Raw genomic sequence first — 19,693 nt, forward strand, 5'->3', positions numbered from 1 at the left:
TACATACCCTTGCTACATGAGCTGTACGCACACTCTCATGCTAATAATGTAGACATGTCGCTTCCTATTTCGCGAGTTATATAATCTTTATGTATATGCTCATAATATCCTATGCATCGCTTTCTTGAGTAGATTTCACTTCCCGGAGACAGGGCCGCCATCCGCCCTAGCCCACCGACATATGATAGCTTACGAATAAATTGTGGCTTCGGTTTTACAGAAGTATGTGGCTGATAGAACCATGAGTACAACTCTATAAATTTACGAGTTCCGTGGAAATATTTACACAACCGTGTCCAGCTATACATTTTGACTTGTTTGGAGCTTCAACCACTGTCGGAACACTGCCAAAAAGGGAAATTTTATGCGTAAACTGAAAATAATCTACAATTTTTATTTTCACAGATAGCTCCAAATATGGAATTTGGGCAAACTGAAAATTTCCATAAGTTACAGTTAAGAGATAAAAAAGGGGTTTTCTGGAGGTATGCTATGCCAAGACTTTAAGTCTTGAATTGGCAGCCCCCACTTCCGCAACGGCCTGGTCAATGTCTGCGAAAAGGTGATGATTTCAATGCATACGCCCAGATTTCTGTCTTGAGGCGAGAATCTTATTCGTTACCGAGAATCGACTTAAATTCGTCTATACTCGGTGGCCTTGAAAATAATTTATGCTTGTCACACATAATTTTTCGTATATCGCCCTGCTTCCTTTTGCCTTTTGGCGCAAAACTTACTTTTGTGAAAGCGAAGAATAGAGGCTCATTATATTGGTCGGTAACTATAATATTTCGGTCTTGCTTGGTGACAAGGTGTATCTTGGCATTCTTGAATGCGTTCGCCTTTGGTATTTAATGTGGAATACCCAATTTATTATTTTTCATACTCCATTATGTACAGTGGATCAGGACATCTACGTTGTTTTTAATATTGGTCGCTTTCATCGCCTGCTTCAGCGCACGAAATTTCTGCATTTTAATTCTGTATCCTTGGGCACTTGTAAAAAAGACCTTACCGCATCAATTATATAACACGCCTAGATCAAAAGGGAGCTTACTATATCTAAAATTTGGAAGTTACGGGTACCTCCCAATCATCAAGCTTTAAATTTATAACTTGAAAATGTAAAGATAAGCTCTTTGAAAGATTCCATTGGGTTTTGTAGTACAATCAAAAGAGTACATTAAAGAAACGGAACTTGCCTTGTTTTAGTCGATTTGACGTGGAATGACCCACACACTACGTATAAGCAAGAGCAATATTTAGCTTGGAATTTTGCATATACTAATTGAAAATGAAAAAATGTGTAGTCTGATCATGAATAATCGAAAATTCGAAATAACTAAGCTTAGATTATTATTGCATAGCCATCCATATTTATAAAATGATATTTATTGGAAATTTTTATCATTAGCAAAATATATTACGAAAAAAACGATCAAATAATTTACATTATTTTGAAGAAAAAAATTAACAAACCAAATGCTGTTAACTTGAAAAACAAAAAAAAAATTATTTGCTTAATACAAATTAGCGAAACCCTTTTACATACAGCAGCGAACTGAGAAATAGCAGTGCCAATTTTTATCAAATTGCTTCAGTTAAATTCTTCTTTTTTTGTTTTTGGTAGTTTGAGAAAAAATGTTATCTCAAACCCTTTCGAAACTTCGAGAAAATTTTAAAAAGTTTTATACTGTTTATTTGATGTTCCCTGAATTTTTTTGAGTATGAGTTTTGCCCAATCAATTTTAGGCCAACAAACTACAAGTTATAGGTCTCACACAATTCGCTTTAATTTTTAGGAATTTCTTCCGAAAATAATTTCGATTTTCCTTTATACAAAGTATGAAATTTTTTGTTTTTAATAGAAGAAAATTTAAACACCCTCAAGATAAAAAAATTTCCAAAAAAAAGCGGATTTTGAGAGCCCTATAACTTACACTGTTTGCACTCAAAACTGCATACTCAAAAAAATGAAGAAAACTCCAAAAAAAAAGTTCAAGATTTTCGAAATATTGTCTCGAATTTTTTCGAAAATGTTTTTTGAAATTGGTTTGCCGAGTCCGTTACTAAATTTCACAAATTTTTTTTTTTAATTAAATATTCAAAATAAAAAAGAACTTATTGAGGGAACTCGAAATCTCGAATTTTTCCAAAAACGTTTTTGAGATTGATTTGCATAATGTCCGTTACAAACTTTTTTTTTTAAATGTCAAAAAAAAAAAAAACAATAAATAATTATTTCACGAAATTCAATAGAAAATATCACTGCTATTATTCTGTTCGCTACTCTACATACAACATAAGCCATCATCCCGCCGTAATGATCCGTAGCCAGATAAACAGTTTTGCATGTAAGGCTGATTTTTTTCGGTGCCTGAAAAACCAGGCATAAATGCAACAACAACGATTTGAGCCACATATATCCACATTGAAATCTGGTTCAATTTGTAACCAGATAATTTGCTAAATTCTTGTCTTTAGTTTGGCAACACTGCCTTTAATAAACCAAACTTTTCAAAAATAGATGGCGCTGCTTGGCCTTTGGCTACGTGTTTAATCAAACACAACAGCGACATCTGTCTATCACAACTCATGTGTATAAAAATATCACGACCTCTGCTTCTCAAGTCTCCCAATGATCCAGAGCACTCCTATGCGAATGCATGATACGGAGCTAGAAAACTCATTGGATAACGGCTATAGTGTGTGAGCCTTCTTTTAATTTTTTGTTTAGACTGATTAGCTTAATTATTTTATTGCATGTATTTTAGCACTGTTTATTTTAATAAGCACTTACTTTTAACGCAAATTTTTTATAATTATTTTAATGTTGTTTGAAAATAATTTGTATATTATTTTAAAATGTATTATATTTTTGAAAAAAAAAAAAAATATAATTGTGTGTATATTAGGTATTAGTGAAAGCTTTACTTAGAGTAACAATTATTATAGCATATTTTTTGGCGAACTTATAATAAGCTCGAATTTCTGATCAAATTTTCAAATACGAAATTTAGTAAATCTTTTTGTGAATTTGGAAGTAAATTTTTCAATTGCTAAAAACTCGCTGCTTCTCTTTAGAGATGACTATGGTTAGCTGCCTAAAGTTTGGTTAGATGCTTAGCAAAAATTTGTACATTAGGCAATTCATGTAAACTCGTTGATAGTCTCGTAAACCATGATTTATAAAGTAAAGAGGCCGTCATGTAAAAGTAAAAAGTGCTTACTTGTAAATTGAAGCAAAGATAATACGAATGCGGTAATCTAAAAAAAAAAAAATCGCTACATTGACAGTGTTTCTTTTTACATGTTTATACATCTACACTTAAAAAAGATATAAAAATAAAAATAAATAATGGAGGATTACACACAGTAATAGTGTATGGCAAGCTATTGGCGACATGAACCTTTTAGGTCGTAGTGTATAACACACACTTTTTAGTACTAATTTTATGCGCAAAAATTTCATAAGTGCAGATAAAATTATGCACTTAGCAGTCCATATGAAGTTTAAGCACATATGTGTATACATGTTAAAAAAAACACAGCTATTATGTAAAACACAAACACCGAAATTTGCAAATAAAATCGCGATATCGTCTGTACTAAAAAAATTATGAAAAAAAAAAAATTATAATCGTAATGAAATCTAGCAACGACATGAATATTAAAAAAGAAGAAAAAACCCATGAACAAATTATTTGAAAAATGCGAACGCATGGTAAAAGAATCGTACGAATTGTAGTTACTAATTAATGATTACCTTAAAAACTTTAAATTGATTTGTATGGATTAGTGAATGTGAAAGTGGAGTAGTTAATTGTAATAAGTTTCGCATTGAAAGACATTGAATTTGTATTGTATATATGTATGGCCCTTTATATTTAAGTAAGTTAAATTGTACTTGATATTATAGAACAAATAAAAAACAAACATAGATCATTGGTTAAAAATGTATTTCAACACAAAAATTAACATAAAATAAATAAATCATATTAGTATTGTAACGAATTTACTGAATTTCCTTTTATTTCCAACCTTCTACTAACGTTCGAATCACTAAACTGTTGAATAAATAACTCCACTATTAAATAATGCAAAATGGCCTTTATTCAAGTACTTCACAATACTACTACTTCTCGACAGATAGCGTGCTTAAATCAAACTCACTCGTCGTACCGCAGCTGCTACTGTTTTTTATACTTTTTTTTGTTTCCTCGTTGACATATTTCTAGGCGCTTCTATTTCTAGAATTTGCTACCAGCTATAACATAACTACAGATGCACGTTATAGCTTCTTATATGCGCGTGTATATGTGAGTGGTACTTCCACAGATAATTGCCTACTTTTGGGAGCATCTCAGATAATATATATGCATGTGTTTCTGCATCTCTCCCCGCTGCGTGTACATACATATGTGTAGATATAATGATTGATTCGTTTGTGTAGATACAAGTGACTGCCTGCTTTATTGTTGTTGTGGCTTCATTTACATAGCATCAGACTAGTGATGTGAGTATCACTTAGTGTCACTAGTACTCGTCACAGTATTATTTAAATGGGGATGATTAATATGTTTGAGTGTGAGAAGGAGAATCGCTTGACTTTTATTTATTTGGAAATCCAAAGTTTTGGGAAACATATTAAGCATTCTGAGTAAGGGGCCTACAGTATTGCTTTTGTTTCCAAATAAGGAGTTGAAAAGTACTATCAACATTAAACAAGTATGAAAACTTGAGCACGTTTTGATGTGTAGACATCTTTGTCCATGGTATTAAGGAATATAAAATGTAATCGTATTGCAAGTGTACGTGAAAGGATAGTCTTTGGAAGATTTATACTGTGTAGGCGAATATAGAATTTAAGCGTAAACCCTTGGTTTCCTCCAAAATCGGAGTCGCTTTGATACGGCCGCTAAAGAGCGGCCAGTATACTCACCGTTTTGAGCGGCATCGCTTTGTTTGAAACCAGAAGTTACGGCAGATAATTCGCGAAATTTAATTTTGCATTTTTGCGTGTTTTTTTTAAGTTTTTTATACTCAGTTGAGCAGACATCACAGAGTATATTAACTTTGATTGGATAACGGTTGGTTGTACAGGTATAAAGGAATCGAGATAGATATAGACTTCCATATATCAAAATCATCAGTATCGAAAAAAAAATTTGATTGAGCCATGTCCGTCCGTCCGTCCATCCGTCCGTCCATCCGTCTGTCCGTTAACAAGATAACTTGAGTAAATTTTGAGGTATCTTGATGAAATTTGGTATGTAGATTCCTGGGCACTCATCTCAGATCGCTATTTAAAATGAACGATATCGGACTATAACCACGCCCACTTTTTCGATATCGAAAATTTCGAAAAACCGAAAAAATGCGATAATTCATTGCCAAAGGCGGTTAAAGCGATGAAACTTGGTAGATGGGTTGACGTTATGACGCAGAATAGAAAATTAGTAAGATTTTGGACAGTGGGCGTGGCACCGTCCACTTTTAGAAGAAGGTAATTTAAAAGTTTTGCAAGCTGTAATTTGGCAGTTGTTGAAGATATCATGATGAAATTTGGCAGGAACGTTACTACTATTACTATATATGTGCTAAATAAAAATTAGCAAAATTGGATGAAGAACACGCCCACTTTTTAAAAAAAAATTTTTTTAAATTCAAATTTTAACAAAAAATTTAATATCTTTACTGTATATAAGTAAATTAAGTCATAATTCAACTCCAGTAATGATATGATGCAACAAAATACAAAAATAGAAGAAAATTTCAAAATAGGCGTGGCTCCGCCCATTTTCATTTAGTTTGTCTAGAACACTTTTAATGCCATAAGTCGAACAAAAATTTACCAATCCTTCTCAAATTTGGTAGGGGCATAGATTCTATGACGGTAACTGTTCTCTGTGAAAATGGGCGAAATCGGTGGGAGCCACGCCCAATTTTTATACACAGTCCACCGTCTGTCCTTCCGCTCGGCCGTTAACACAATAACTTGAGCAAAAACCGATATATCTTTACTAAACTTAGCCCACATACTTATCTGAACTCACTTTATCTTGGTATAAAAAATGGCCGAAATCCGACCATAACCACGCCCACTTTATCGATATCGAAAATTACGAAAAATGAAAAAAATGCCATAATTCTATACCAAATACGAAAAAAGGGATGAAACATGGTAACTGGATTGGTTTATTGACGCAAAATATAACTTTGGAAAAAACTTTGTAAAATGGGTGTGACACCTACCATATTAAGTAGAAGAAAATGAAAAAGTTCTACAAGGCGAAATCAACAGATGATTTTCTGGATCACCTGGTCCACATTTTGCTCCATATCGCGAGAACGCCTTCACATATACATCTAAGGGCCACTCGCTTTTAAAACCCTCATTAATACCTTTAATTTGATACCCATATCGTACAAACATTCTAGAGTCACCCCTGGCCCACCCTAATGGCGATATCTCGAAAAGGCGTCCACCTATAGACCTAATGTCCACTCCCTCTCAAAATGCTCAGTAACACCTTTCGTTTGATACCCATGTCGTACAAACATTCTAGAGTCACCCCTGGCCCACCCTAATGGCGATATCTCGAAAAGGCGTCCACCTATAGACCTAATGCCCACTCCCTCTTAAAATGCTCAGTAACACCTTTCGTTTGATACCCATATCGTACAAACATTCTAGAGTCACCCCTGGCCCACCCTAATGGCGATATCTCGAAAAGGCGTCCACTTATAGACCTAATGCCCTTAAAATGCTCAGTAACACCTTTCGTTTGATACCCATATCGTACAAACATTCTAGAGTCACCCTTGGTCCACCTTTATGGCGATATCTCGAAAAGGCGTCCACCTATAGAACTAAGGATTACTCCCTTTTAAAATACTCATTACCACCTTTCATTTGATACCCATATCGTACAAACACATTCTAGAGTCACCCCTGGCCCACCCTAATGGCGATATCTCGAAAAGGCGTCCACCTATAGACCTAATGCCCACTCCCTCTTAAAATGTTCAGTAACACCTTTCGTTTGATACCCATATCGTACAAACATTCTAGATTCACCCCTGGCCCACCCTAATGGCGATATCTCGAAAAGGCGTCCACCTATAGACCTAATGCCCACTCCCTCTTAAAATGCTCAGTAACACCTTTTGTTTGATACCCATATCGTACAAACACATTCTAGAGTCACCCCTGGCCCACCCTAATGACGATATCTCGAAAAGGCGTCCACCTATAGACCTAATGCCCACTCCCTCTTAAAATGCTCAGTAAAACCTTTCGTTTGATACCCATATCGTACAAACATTCTAGAGTCACCCTTGGTCCACCTTTATGGCGATATCTCGAAAAGGCGTCCACCTATAGACCTAATGCCCACTCCCTCTTAAAATGCTCAGTAACACCTTTCATTTGATTCCCATATCGTACAAACACATTCTAGAGTCACCCCTGGTCCACCTTTATGGCGATATCTCGAAACGGCGTCCACCTATGGAACTAAGGATCACTCCTTTTCAAAATACTCATTAACAGCTTTCATTTGATACCCATATCGTACAAAAATATTCTAGAGTTACCCCTGTTCCACCTTTATGGCGATTTCTCGAAAAGGCGTTCACCTATAGAACTAAAACCCATTCCCTTTTAAAATACTCATTACCACCTTTCATTTGATACCCATATCGTACAAACATTCTAGAGTCACCCTTGGTCCACCTTTATGGCGATATCTCGAAAAGGCGTCCACCTATAGAACTAAGGATTACTCCCTTTTAAAATACTCATTACCACCTTTCATTTGATACCCATGTCGTACAAACATTCTAGAGTCACCCCTGACCCACCCTAATGGCGATATCTCGAAAAGGCGTCCACCTATAGACCTAATGCCCACTCCCTCTTAAAATGCTCAGTAACACCTTTCGTTTGATACCCATATCGTACAAACATTCTAGAGTCACCCCTGGCCCACCCTAATGGCGATATCTCGAAAATGCGTCCACCTATAGACCTAATGCCCACTCCCTCTTAAAATGCTCAGTAACACCTTTCGTTTGGTACCCATATCGTACAAACATTCTAGAGTCACCCTTGGTCCACCTTTATGGCGATATCTCGAAAAGGCGTCCACCTATAGAACTAAGGATTACTCCCTTTTAAAATACTCATTACCACCTTTCATTTGATACCCATATCGTACAAACACATTCTAGAGTCACCCCTGGCCCACCCTAATGGCGATATCTCGAAAAGGCGTCCACCTATAGACCCTCTTAAAATGTTCAGTAACACCTTTCGTTTGATACCCATATCGTACAAACATTCTAGATTCACCCCTGGCCCACCCTAATGGCGATATCTTGAAAAGGCGTCCACCTATAGACCTAATGCCCACTCCTTCTTAAAATGCTCAGTAACACCTTTTGTTTGATACCCATATCGTACAAACACATTCTAGAGTCACCCCTGGCCCACCCTAATGACGATATCTCGAAAAGGCGTCCACCTATAGACCTCATGCCCACTCCCTCTTAAAATGCTCAGTAAAACCTTTCGTTTGATACCCATATCGTACAAACATTCTAGAGTCACCCTTGGTCCACCTTTATGGCGATATCTCGAAAAGGCGTCCACCTATAGAACTAAGGATTACTCCCTTTTAAAATACTCATTACCATCTTTCATTTGATACCCATATCATGCAAACACATTCTAGAGTCACCCCTGGTCCACCTTTATGGCGATATCTCGAAACGGCGTCCACCTATGGAACTAAGGATCACTCCTTTTCAAAATACTCATTAACAGCTTTCATTTGATACCCATATCGTACAAAAATATTCTAGAGTTACCCCTGGTCCACCTTTATGGCGATTTCTCGAAAAGGCGTTCACCTATAGAACTAAAACCCATTCCCTTTTAAAATACTCATTACCACCTTTCATTTGATACCCATATCGTACAAACACATTCTAGAGTCAGCCCTGGTCCACCTTAATGGCGATATCTCGAAAAGGCGTCCACCGATAGACCTAAGGCCCACTCCCTCTTAAAATGCTCAGTAACACCTTTCATTTGATACCCATATCGGACAAACAAATTCTAGAGTCAGCCCTGGTCCACCTTTATGGCGATATCCCTAAATGGCGTCCATCCATAGAACTATGGCCTACTCTCTCTTAAAATTCTCTTTAATACCTTCCATTTGATACACATGTCATACAACCACATTCCAGGGTTACCCTAGGTTCATTTTCCTACATGGTGATTTTCCTTATTTTGTCTCCATAGCTCTCAACTGAGTATGTAATGTTCGGTTACACCCGAACTTAGCCTTCCTTACTTGTTTCATATTTGTTTTTTAATTAACATACATTATTTGAAAAAATGTTCAGCGCTTTGACAATAACAGTGGAAAAAAACGGTGATGAACGAGTTTCTACCGTTATGACGGCGGTAATATTTATTGCCTTGCCACTAAATTACGTTACTGCGAACTTCACCGTCTTCTTAGTTTCCACATAATTAATTTTACATTGCAAAATTTTTGAGGACGTACCGCTATGTAACGTCTGCTATATAGCAGCACCGCTTTCGAGGAAACCAAACCTTAAGTCGCCACATTCTAGCGTAATGTGAGAACACGGTACGTGATAGACTTCATATGAGCGAAATCACACATCAAATAAAGTCAACTACAGGCATGGAATGGAAATTAAAAAAAAAAAAAGAATTACGGAAACCAAAAATGAAGAGAATAAAGAAAAGGAAAGATTACAAGTCAATGCCAGAGAACGTATGACTATAGAGAACCGTCAAAAAACGAATAGTGGGAAGCAGTAAACCATCAAATCGCGGGTAGGTAATTCACCATTGAGGAAATCTAACATGAAATTCATCAATTCCCAAGTTAGAAAACCTGTATTTTGATAAAATAATTAAAATTTAACTACTTGTTTAACGGTTTCAATAACCTTTTGTGAGATTTTAATGAAAACACCGCGTTTTTTGTCAATCTTCAAGTAGGTAATGTGGTGAATTACCTACCGCCAGCTTGACAATATGTATTGCTGTCCGTCGTTGGCGATTCTCTATAAATTTACGTCTCTGGTCAAAACCAAAGCCAGAACCAAAACCGGGTTGAGTGTTATCAATTTTTTAGCGAATGTTCGCTGTTTATCCCTTTTTTATTCATTTATTATCTAGAAATTATCGATTTGAAAAGTAATCGCTTTGACATCAAAAAAATATCAATTTGTTATCAAAAATACTAATGGATTACTAATCGATATGTTATACAAGTATTATCAATTTCTTATCGAAAAGTTATCAGTTGAATACCAAAAAGTTATCGACTTGTTATCAAAAAGAGGTCGATTTTTTCGAGAAAATATCGATATGCTATCAAAAAGTTAAATTTTTTATCGAAAATTTATTAATTTTTTAACAAAAAGTTATACATTGAAATCGAAAAGATATCGATGTCTTATCGTTAACCTAGCGTTACGTTGCGCGCATGTAATGAGCAGCGCCTAAAACGCACAGCGACGCAATTGAACTTAAACATTGCGTTGTTACCGGCCATGCTGCTGCTTACGGGGTTTTTTTTTAATATCTTTATCCGTGCGCCATTTAGTGTATGTATTTTACTTGCTATGCAATATGCATTTGACACGGATAAGTTTCAAGTCTTTAGCTTTTCAAGATTCTCCATTTCTTCATAAAAGTACTTAATTGATTTTATAACACGGAACGTATGTGTGAAGATACGGCCAGGAGGAAAACTTTTGTGCGGAAGTCCGCGACACATCACCAAAGTGTGAACACGTTTGAGTGCAGTTCATTAAAATAATTATCTAGAGCTGTTTGTACTTACTAAATATAAATATTTGTAGAAAGATTAAGATGTAATAAAATAAAATACATATTTGTTTAAAAGCTTAACAAACAGCTTTAATGATGTTGACGATGCATAGTGTTAACCTAATGAGTAAACATATAGCGGCCGCAGTGGTCTGGTGGTATCGTGCTCCGTCTTCCACAACAAATGTCCTGGGTTCAAGTCCAGGGCAAAGCAACATCACAAATTAAGAAACACGTTTTTTCAATTAGAAAAATTTTTTCTAAGCGGGTGGCCACTTGGTAGTGATTTGGCAGCACTCCGAGTGTATTTATGCCATGAAAGGGTGTTCAGAGAAAATTGATCTGATTTATAGTAGAGCTGGATTTCGATTCGATTCTTAATCGATTTAATCGATCTTTTTTTTAGAAATGTAGAATTTTTTTTTTAAATCGTTCGATTCTTTAGGCATCGAAGTTTTCGTCACTATATACTTTACGGACGCTTGAGGAAATACATATTCTGTAATTTTTGTTTCTATAAATTTAGCTTTATTGTGTTGGTGGCTTCGAGAGAAAGGAGAAAGATGAAGAAATTTATTCGCACTTCTCACAAGCAATATATTGAACATGTGTTTATCAATTTTGTGGTATGATATTGTGTTCAGTACGAAATGAAAACTAATTAATACCACATTTTTAAATTCTAGTAAGCCAATTGAAAGAGACCCTGAAGGAGAATTCAATCTTATAAGTAATCCAAAGATTCGCAGATCTGTTGTCTGGAAGTACTTTAGTCAAGTGCAGGGCGATTCTGCAAATGCAAATTGTGCGGAAAAAATACAAAACAGGTGGAAATACAACCAATTTGTTATATCACTTGATGGAAATGTCTTCATCAACAGCTCCTATAGAATCTTTTTTGAACCTAATAACAACAACATAAGGAAGTCTTAGTCTGTAGATGAGCGAAAAAACAACTGGATTGTGCTTTGATTAGAATGATTGCCACAGATATGCAACCGTTTAGGATTGTCGAAGATAACGGATTCAGATCTTTTACACAATGCTTGGATCCTCGGTATGTTTTGCCTTCACGAGTAACAATAAAAAAACACACTTTTAACAAATATATAAAATCAATACTTTTTATGACATAGACAGCAGCAAACACGAAAACAGAAGTGGCAATTTTTATGAAATTTTGTCAATTAAATTCCTTATTCCTTTTTATTTTCAATAAGCTAAGAAAATACTTCCATAAAGTTTTTAACTGAAACTACGCAAACCATGACACAAATTGCCTTATGTTGGCAATTGAAAGTTCCGTATACCTCATTGGTTAAAAAGCTGCAAAAGCATACTGAGAACATGTTACTTTACGTATGTAATAAATACTGCCTTTCTATATGACGCCGGACATAGATCGATTCTAATGCCGTAAACGAAGCGAGACATTACACATATTGTAATAATAAGTATTAAAGAAGGTTGCTTTCCCTACATTTTGAAATAAGATTCAAAAAAACCGTATAAAGTATGACATTTCGGTAAAAATATACTAATTATCTTACTCCGATGAAAGGATCAAGTGAAGGCCCATGTGGCATTCCTTGATGCTTCCAATTTTGTCGGCAGGCAACAAAAGGAGAGAGAAACTGTCCAGCTTTATTTCTCGGGAAAAATCGTGTAAATGGTTGAGTACATAAGCAAGTACACTGTTACAAAGAATAAGCAAAATTTAAATAAACTTTGTTTGGTTCGTATTAATCGATTAAATCGATTTTTTTCTAGAATCGAATCGAAAAAATCGAATCACTTTACAGATCACGTTCGGAGTCAGCATAAAACATGTAGGTAGTGTTACGCTAATTTGATTTGTAGGAAAAATTAAAAGAAGCACGACCCAAATTGGAAGAGAAGCTCGGCCCAACTTCGCTTTGGAGGTATGTCGCCCATTGTATTTTTTTTTTTTTATCATATACCCAACAGATACTTATTGAAGAACCAAACAGCAGTGATTAAATTTATGGGTCCCCTTTAATTTCGGTACCTACAAACAAAAAAATGTTGGCGTAAAAAACGCACTTTAATCTAAAAATAGAATTTGAATTATAATAATAAAAAAAAAAGAATAAATGAAATTTGAATGACGCTGCGACCGCGACTTGAACCCAAAACACTCGGTGTGAAAGGCGGATCACGCTACCATCACATCACTGCCGCTGGCTGTTCACATCTGCCATCCATACGGAATAAAAAGAGCAACTGCGTTGAATAAAAATATTTGCTTTGATACTACTCCAAAAAGTATTAGCATAACGATTCGAATTTTGGAAAGGTTGTTGCTGTTGTGAAGTGAAGGTACCAAATTTTGAAAATATTCTAAAACTATTTCTAGTAAAAAACTGTCAAATCGATTAAGGACCGCGCCCATTCTTAAATACAAGATTTTAAAAAGTATCTTAAGGTAATATAATTGACAATTTCATCGCAACAAATAGTTTTACCTACAGCAGCGAACAAAAAAATAGCAATTGCATTTTGTTCAAATTTATTCATTTCTTTTTCAACCTTCGGAAACAAGTTCTTCGAAAATTAATGCGAGTTTTGAGTTGGACTACAAAACTCCAGACTAACAAAAAAAATTAGATAACTGGAAATAATAAGTTTGAATTATTCGTAACTCTAGGAAAGTTGCTAACAAAAGTCAGCTATTTTGCTGATTTTTCTGTATTCGCGATAGATTTTTGCGATTGGCTCTACAAAATATTAACAATTATCAATTTAACTGAGGGTTGGTCACTCTATGTTGGTGAAAACGAAAAATAAAAATTTGAGCGAAATCTGACATTTTTTTGTACATATTAATGACTAAAACCAATTAAATGGGGTTACACTTTGACGTTCCATCAAGATATACATTTTGGCGAGAATGCAACCGCCGTAATAATATCCGCAATTCTCTTGCCGCCACCACTTGCGGTAAAGACAAAGAAGCTCTTTTTAGCACTTACAAACCAATTGGCCGGCCGATTATGCTACGCGTCCCCGATAAGGTCACCAAGCATAAAGGTTACTCACTGGAAGGCAATACAGGCTTGCCAAAACACCGTTCCCAGAATTGCTAAGAGATGTCTTCTTATACCCCCATTAGGGAGAGAAATGAAATGCTGAACAAAGTTTCTGTTAAATACCCAGAAACCTGTGCATCCCATTAGATATCTTATTGAAGAGGTCTCACCATCCAGGAGCATAAGAAGTCATCTCCCCAAGCATTACTAATGATGGGATCTCTATGCCAGAAATTGCCCGGTGAACCCAGTTCTTAACCTTCCTATACTCGCGCCAATTATTGTAACATCTATACTTGCGCACGGTCTCACAGACCGATAGTTCATACCCCCTGCAATATATTTATTTTTTTTTTTTAATATTATAATTATTTTAAAATTTAGGGCACGATGAAACAAAATAGTGTGCACAGTACTTTATTTATTAATTATTTTACAGACTTTCAGTCAACAAAAATAAAATCTGAACTTCTTCTTAAAAACAAAATAAGCTTCTTAATAATAATAAAATACATATCACAGTATATATTTATCTATGTTTAGCTTAGTTTTGAGCCTCACCATAACAATCAGGGCATACTCGCGTCGGTCTCACGGACCGATTGGTGCCAAATGCTACAACACGTACGCTTCGTACGAACGCACAGCGTGCCCCAAAACGAAGTAAGCCACAAATCCGACAACTAGCATAGAGCTCGGCTTATAAAAATAATTACGAATATGTGTTTCGTCGGTCTCAGAAACCAATGCGCGAGTATAGGAAGGTTAAAGAAAAATACCCAGAACTCTAGCTCAACTATCCAGAATCAACCCCGACATACATAATATATGTTCTGCTTGTAATGTGTTCCCACATGACACCAACGATCTCTTTAACTGCAATGTGGAACCAACACCTCTAACACCCCTCTCGTTCTGGTCTACCCCTGTTGAAACTGCAAGTTTCCTTTGACTCCCTTAGCGGATATTGATGACAATTTGTGATCGGTCGCGCCCTTTTTCGATGTGCCGAATCACTGCTAAAACAGCAATAAAAACCAAACCTTTAGTTTCAAATATAGATCATACACATTTTCTGGATAGCTTCGAACTAGGCTCTACACCCGCAGTTATAAAAAAAACATTAGGGCTCTCTACCCACTGAGCTATCACATCCGTATAACAAAGCATATCATAACAAAATGTTGGTAGAAAGAATTACTGACTTAAAGCAGTTTTTACAAGTGAAATATTGAGATGTTTCAAATTTAGGCCAAAAAAGTTTTAAAAATTTAACAAAGGGTGGCTACTCTACACAAAAATTAACATAATTTAGGTTTTCAGATTTTTATTTCCGTCATAACAAAATTTAAGTGATTTGTCACTTCGTTGTACAACTATATAGCTTAAATAAAGCTTCTTCAAATTAAATTAATAAATTTAATCTCGAAATCGCGGGCAACTCTTTTCAAAAACAAAAAACTTTCACGAGTTGAAGATTTAGCCAGCTTCATTCATCTTTGATACGTCTTAGTTTATATTTGATTCAATTCATATTTCAACAATAAAGCTATATTCCTTCTAATACAGGACTTATTGAGTTAATTTAAAATTAGTATAAACGTCATAATTATGTACATGTGCTTTTTAAACCAAAATATTAACTTTTAAACGTACCTTATCGTTTATTTACACTCCTAAAATGTTCTTATCATTTATGCTTTTTACACTTCTAATCTTCCATTACTTCATATAAATTGGGTCCTTTCTTCAACAAATAACCTTGTAAGTTTACCATCTCCACTAAATTGCTCACCCCGCACGTGATACCAACACGTCCAGCCATTTCCTTTATCTCATCATAGTCGAATATCCGTCGTCCCAATGCACTAGATCGTAGTTGCAGCATTTGTAGGAAGTTTTTTGTTGTACTCCTTTGACTATTACTTGAGCTTGCCATAGCGGGATTTTTATCTATGTAATCATTTGTTGCAGTATCATCTAGGCTGTGACGCACAATACATAAAACATCGCGTACATGCGACCTTGTCACCTCGCCAGAGAAATCGATGCGAGCACGCGCTTGTGAAAGACGGATGAGGCCTTCAAGGTGACTGCAAAGAAGGACAGATTTTATAAAGAGGAGAGTAAATGTATGGGTCAATATTATATTTGATATTTTTAAAGAGCAGCAATACATTTGTTAGCTTGTTTCAAAATTACAACTAATTGAATATCTTAGTGAAGTGATGTATTTTGTTGTGGTGATGAAATAAATGGTCTAAATTTTTGCGCATTTAAGGGAGGAACAGCTCTCGCTCATAAGTGGTTCACAACCGATCCTGCTGGTCTAAATCTGCCTCGCTACTTTGCTGAACATTAGCCTTTTAGACCCATACTAACGTAATGCCAGCATTGTGAATGCTCATATCATAGATCTCTCTTCATGTGATAAAATACAATGTAATTTAAATAGATGTGAAGATGTGTGACTTACTGCCATTTGATGCTATGCTGTGGTTTTTCCAAGCTCATGTGGGAAAAGACTTGGCAATTCAGGACGAGGAGGGATATAGATCATATGATATTCTATCATGTCAAGTCGTATCATGAGATTTGAGTTGTGAGCCGACGTGACCAAATGAAATAAAATGAGGCGACGTGATCAAATCATCACATATCCCTAGAACTCGGGAAGTGTTTATGCGACTACAACAAGAACATAGTAATTTGCCTTTATAACCCAAACTAGCCTAACGTAAACAATATAAATGATCGTCTCATACATCTGTCTTCATGTGATATAATGCAATGAAATTTAAATAAGTGTGAAGGTGTGTGACTTAATTTAGGCTATTTGATTCTACGTTGTAGTTTTTCTAAGTCGATGTGATTTGTGGAAAAAAATTTGCAATTCCGAATCAGGAGGGATATAGGTCATGAGCTTTGTTATCTGGTGATGATTATCATAACAATTCTTTACATGAGATTTGATGTCATGTGATTTGCTATAATGTGACTTCATATTATTTACTCTGATACAACTGAGATATTCACGTCAGCCTGATTATAAGTTTATCCCGCTAAAACTTATTTCTCATAAGTGGATGGGAGTAAAAAATATAACCCCATAAGTTGGTAACCTAAAAAGCACGCCTACGTAAATAGCCGAAATGAGAATGTGATTTAGTATCATATGCTTTGTTCTCATGTGACTTAATGAATGAATAAATTCATTTGAGCAGGCAACAGTTGCTCTTAACAAGAGTTCAACAAAGAAATTACACGAATATAATGAAATTCAATATATCAATAAACTTTGAACTTTAATTATCTGTAAAAGTTTCCATGATGTAAAAGTTGATGTGATGTCATTTGTAGTTTATTGCCTAATGTCGAATGTACATTTTTGGATATGACAGTTGGAGAATGATTTAATAGTGATCCGCTACATTCTGCTAGCCTTCGCGGAGTATTTTTGCGGCTACAACAATAACAACAGCATAGTGATTTGATGAGGGTTAGCCTTTATAACAAAAACTAACGTAATGCCAACAATATGAATGATTACAATAGATGACAGATGTATATAATTAAAATGTAATTAAAACCAATTTGTGTTATTTAATTCTATGGTATAAATTTTCCAAATTTATTTGATTTGTGGAAAAATATTTGGAAATTCTGGATCAGATGACATACTTTGCTATCATGTACCACTGATATGATTGGGATGATCTCTTCCGTTTTATTATCAGTTTATCAGGTTAAAAATTATTTTTCTCTAGTGTTTCAAAATTAAAAATATAACCACAGCAGTAGATGCCTACGTCCAAGGGTGCAGACAAGACGATTCAGATTTCTAGGCACGAGTTTAAATTAAGACCAATAAGGAAGTATCTAAATAGACGAATGTGCCCCATCCGGCACTTACCGCGGGCACTCACAATGAACGGGAACGTCTCTGAGTAGAATTGTGGAATGCTTCACTGTGTGACCTCCAAGCCTAAACTAACCTTGTAGACTATTAAAAAATGAAAGACCGAAAAGCAAAAATCACTTACTAAAAGTATTTCATCAGACCTAACCTGATGTATGGCTCTGAGTCATAGTCAGTGTTGGAACAAGCTTGGATAGCCCTTGATGTGTTCGACAGCAAAACTACTCTGGAAGTCTTCGGAAATGTTATGAAAGAAGACGATTCGTCAGAAATAGTAATTCTATCGAATCACTTATGTCGAAGCAGAGGAATGAGAGTACCTCCACTGAGTTTGGAGGAAAAGATGGAGTGCGACTTAATCTTCCTTGGTGCTCTCAATTGGCGTCAGTTATCGCGAATCAGGAATGAATGGCGTAGCTTAAACGCCAATTAATGATGATTTCAATTGCGGCGGCTTTAATATCGAAAGACTTTACAGCAGCTTGCACCCAAGCTAGTATTAGAACTAAGTATTTATTAAGAAAATAAAACGCGGCTTAACATACTAACACGGAAACGTGTTGTAATACCAAAATATACGCAAAAAAATTTAATTTTGGCAAAATAATCAAAACATCAACTAAATTGGTCAAAACAGATAAATTAGGAGTATAACAAAAAAAAAAAAAGTTGTTTTAAAATATTCCTAATTGTTTTTATAGTAATAAAATGACTGAAAAAACCACCACTAAATGTGTTGAGAACTTAAATGAAATTAAAACTATTGAAACAATATGAAAAACAAGAAAAAAACATCATCAGCGCACACGGGCTTTTTCAAGCAGTAGGGGTGTATGCGGCTAGCGCATATTGCTTCGCATGTCGATCAGAACTGGTTCGATATATAAGATTAAATAAGAATAAATTCGTTACTAATTTTACAGCATACAAAGCTAAATATACGAATATCACATCAGCATCATAGTTCTCGGACTCATCTTCACGTTCATTTCACTTGTAACTGTTGGTGCATGCGGTACACACTGTGGTTAGCTTCCTTGATGTTTTGATAAAGTCACTACAGTCACTATTGCCGGTGTGGAGTTTGTTAAAATAAAAAATGGAAGTGTAAAGTCAGATGTAACATTGAAAAGTACAAGTGTATTGAAAAAGTGTAATTTAAAAGAAGTAAAAAAACAAAATTGTGCACAAAAAAATTTAATAAGATACAAATTTTGATAAAAAACAAAAAAAAAATTAAATGACTATGCTTCACAAACTATTACCGTGGCTTTTGGCACTCGCGTGCTACTTTATTCGTGCTGCAAGTGCATACAAATTTAATAGTAAGTTGTGAGAGAATATGAAACAAGAAAAATTATGAAAATATAGCGAAATAGTTCAAAATGTAAACGTCTTGTGGTAATGTGTTTTAATTTAAAAGATTGTGGAAAAACATATCTCTGAAAATTAATTCTCATTGGGTTTGAGGGAAAGTGAGTTGACAAATCCCAACAATTTTTCTAACTTCTTTCCGTATTACAGCTTTACTTTCGGGTCATCATCGTCAGGGATACATTTTAATAGTTATTTTTGGGAAGTCAGGGTTCCAAAATTGCCTCTGCTTTTTCCATGTGCGCTGTGCAAATCAAGTCTAATTTTATTTTTGCCAAAAATGAAAGGCAACGAAATGACGATGAAAGTAACGCAACGAGCATATCACATCATCTATATAAATCACTTTAGTAAAAATAAATTAGAATCTTTATCTACAGAATTCAAAAATATATAGTTTAATGTTAGGGCAAGTATAGAAACGAAATACAAAAACAAGTTCACAAAAATGGGACTCCCCATATA

The 19,693-nt window shown here is 35.2% G+C and overlaps 2 protein-coding genes across 8 annotated transcripts in view; one reads left to right on the forward strand and one right to left on the reverse strand.

The window, feature by feature from the left end:
- Window positions 1-19,693, forward strand: part of alpha-Man-IIb (alpha-Mannosidase class II b) — a 157,438-nt gene that overhangs the window by 118,210 nt on the left and 19,535 nt on the right. The gene's annotated exons all lie outside the window — the stretch shown is intronic.
- Window positions 15,246-19,693, reverse strand: part of rec (recombination-defective) — a 138,030-nt gene continuing 133,582 nt past the window's right edge. Inside the window, exon 6 of the mRNA XM_067782909.1 lies at window positions 15,246-16,028. Within this exon, the coding sequence (XP_067639010.1) occupies window positions 15,647-16,028 (382 nt within the window). The 3' untranslated portion in view covers window positions 15,246-15,646. The remainder of the gene's footprint in view (window positions 16,029-19,693) is intronic.

Source organism: Eurosta solidaginis, chromosome 1, assembly GCF_040869045.1.
Source record: "Eurosta solidaginis isolate ZX-2024a chromosome 1, ASM4086904v1, whole genome shotgun sequence".
Taxonomy (NCBI): Eukaryota; Metazoa; Arthropoda; class Insecta; order Diptera; family Tephritidae; genus Eurosta; species Eurosta solidaginis.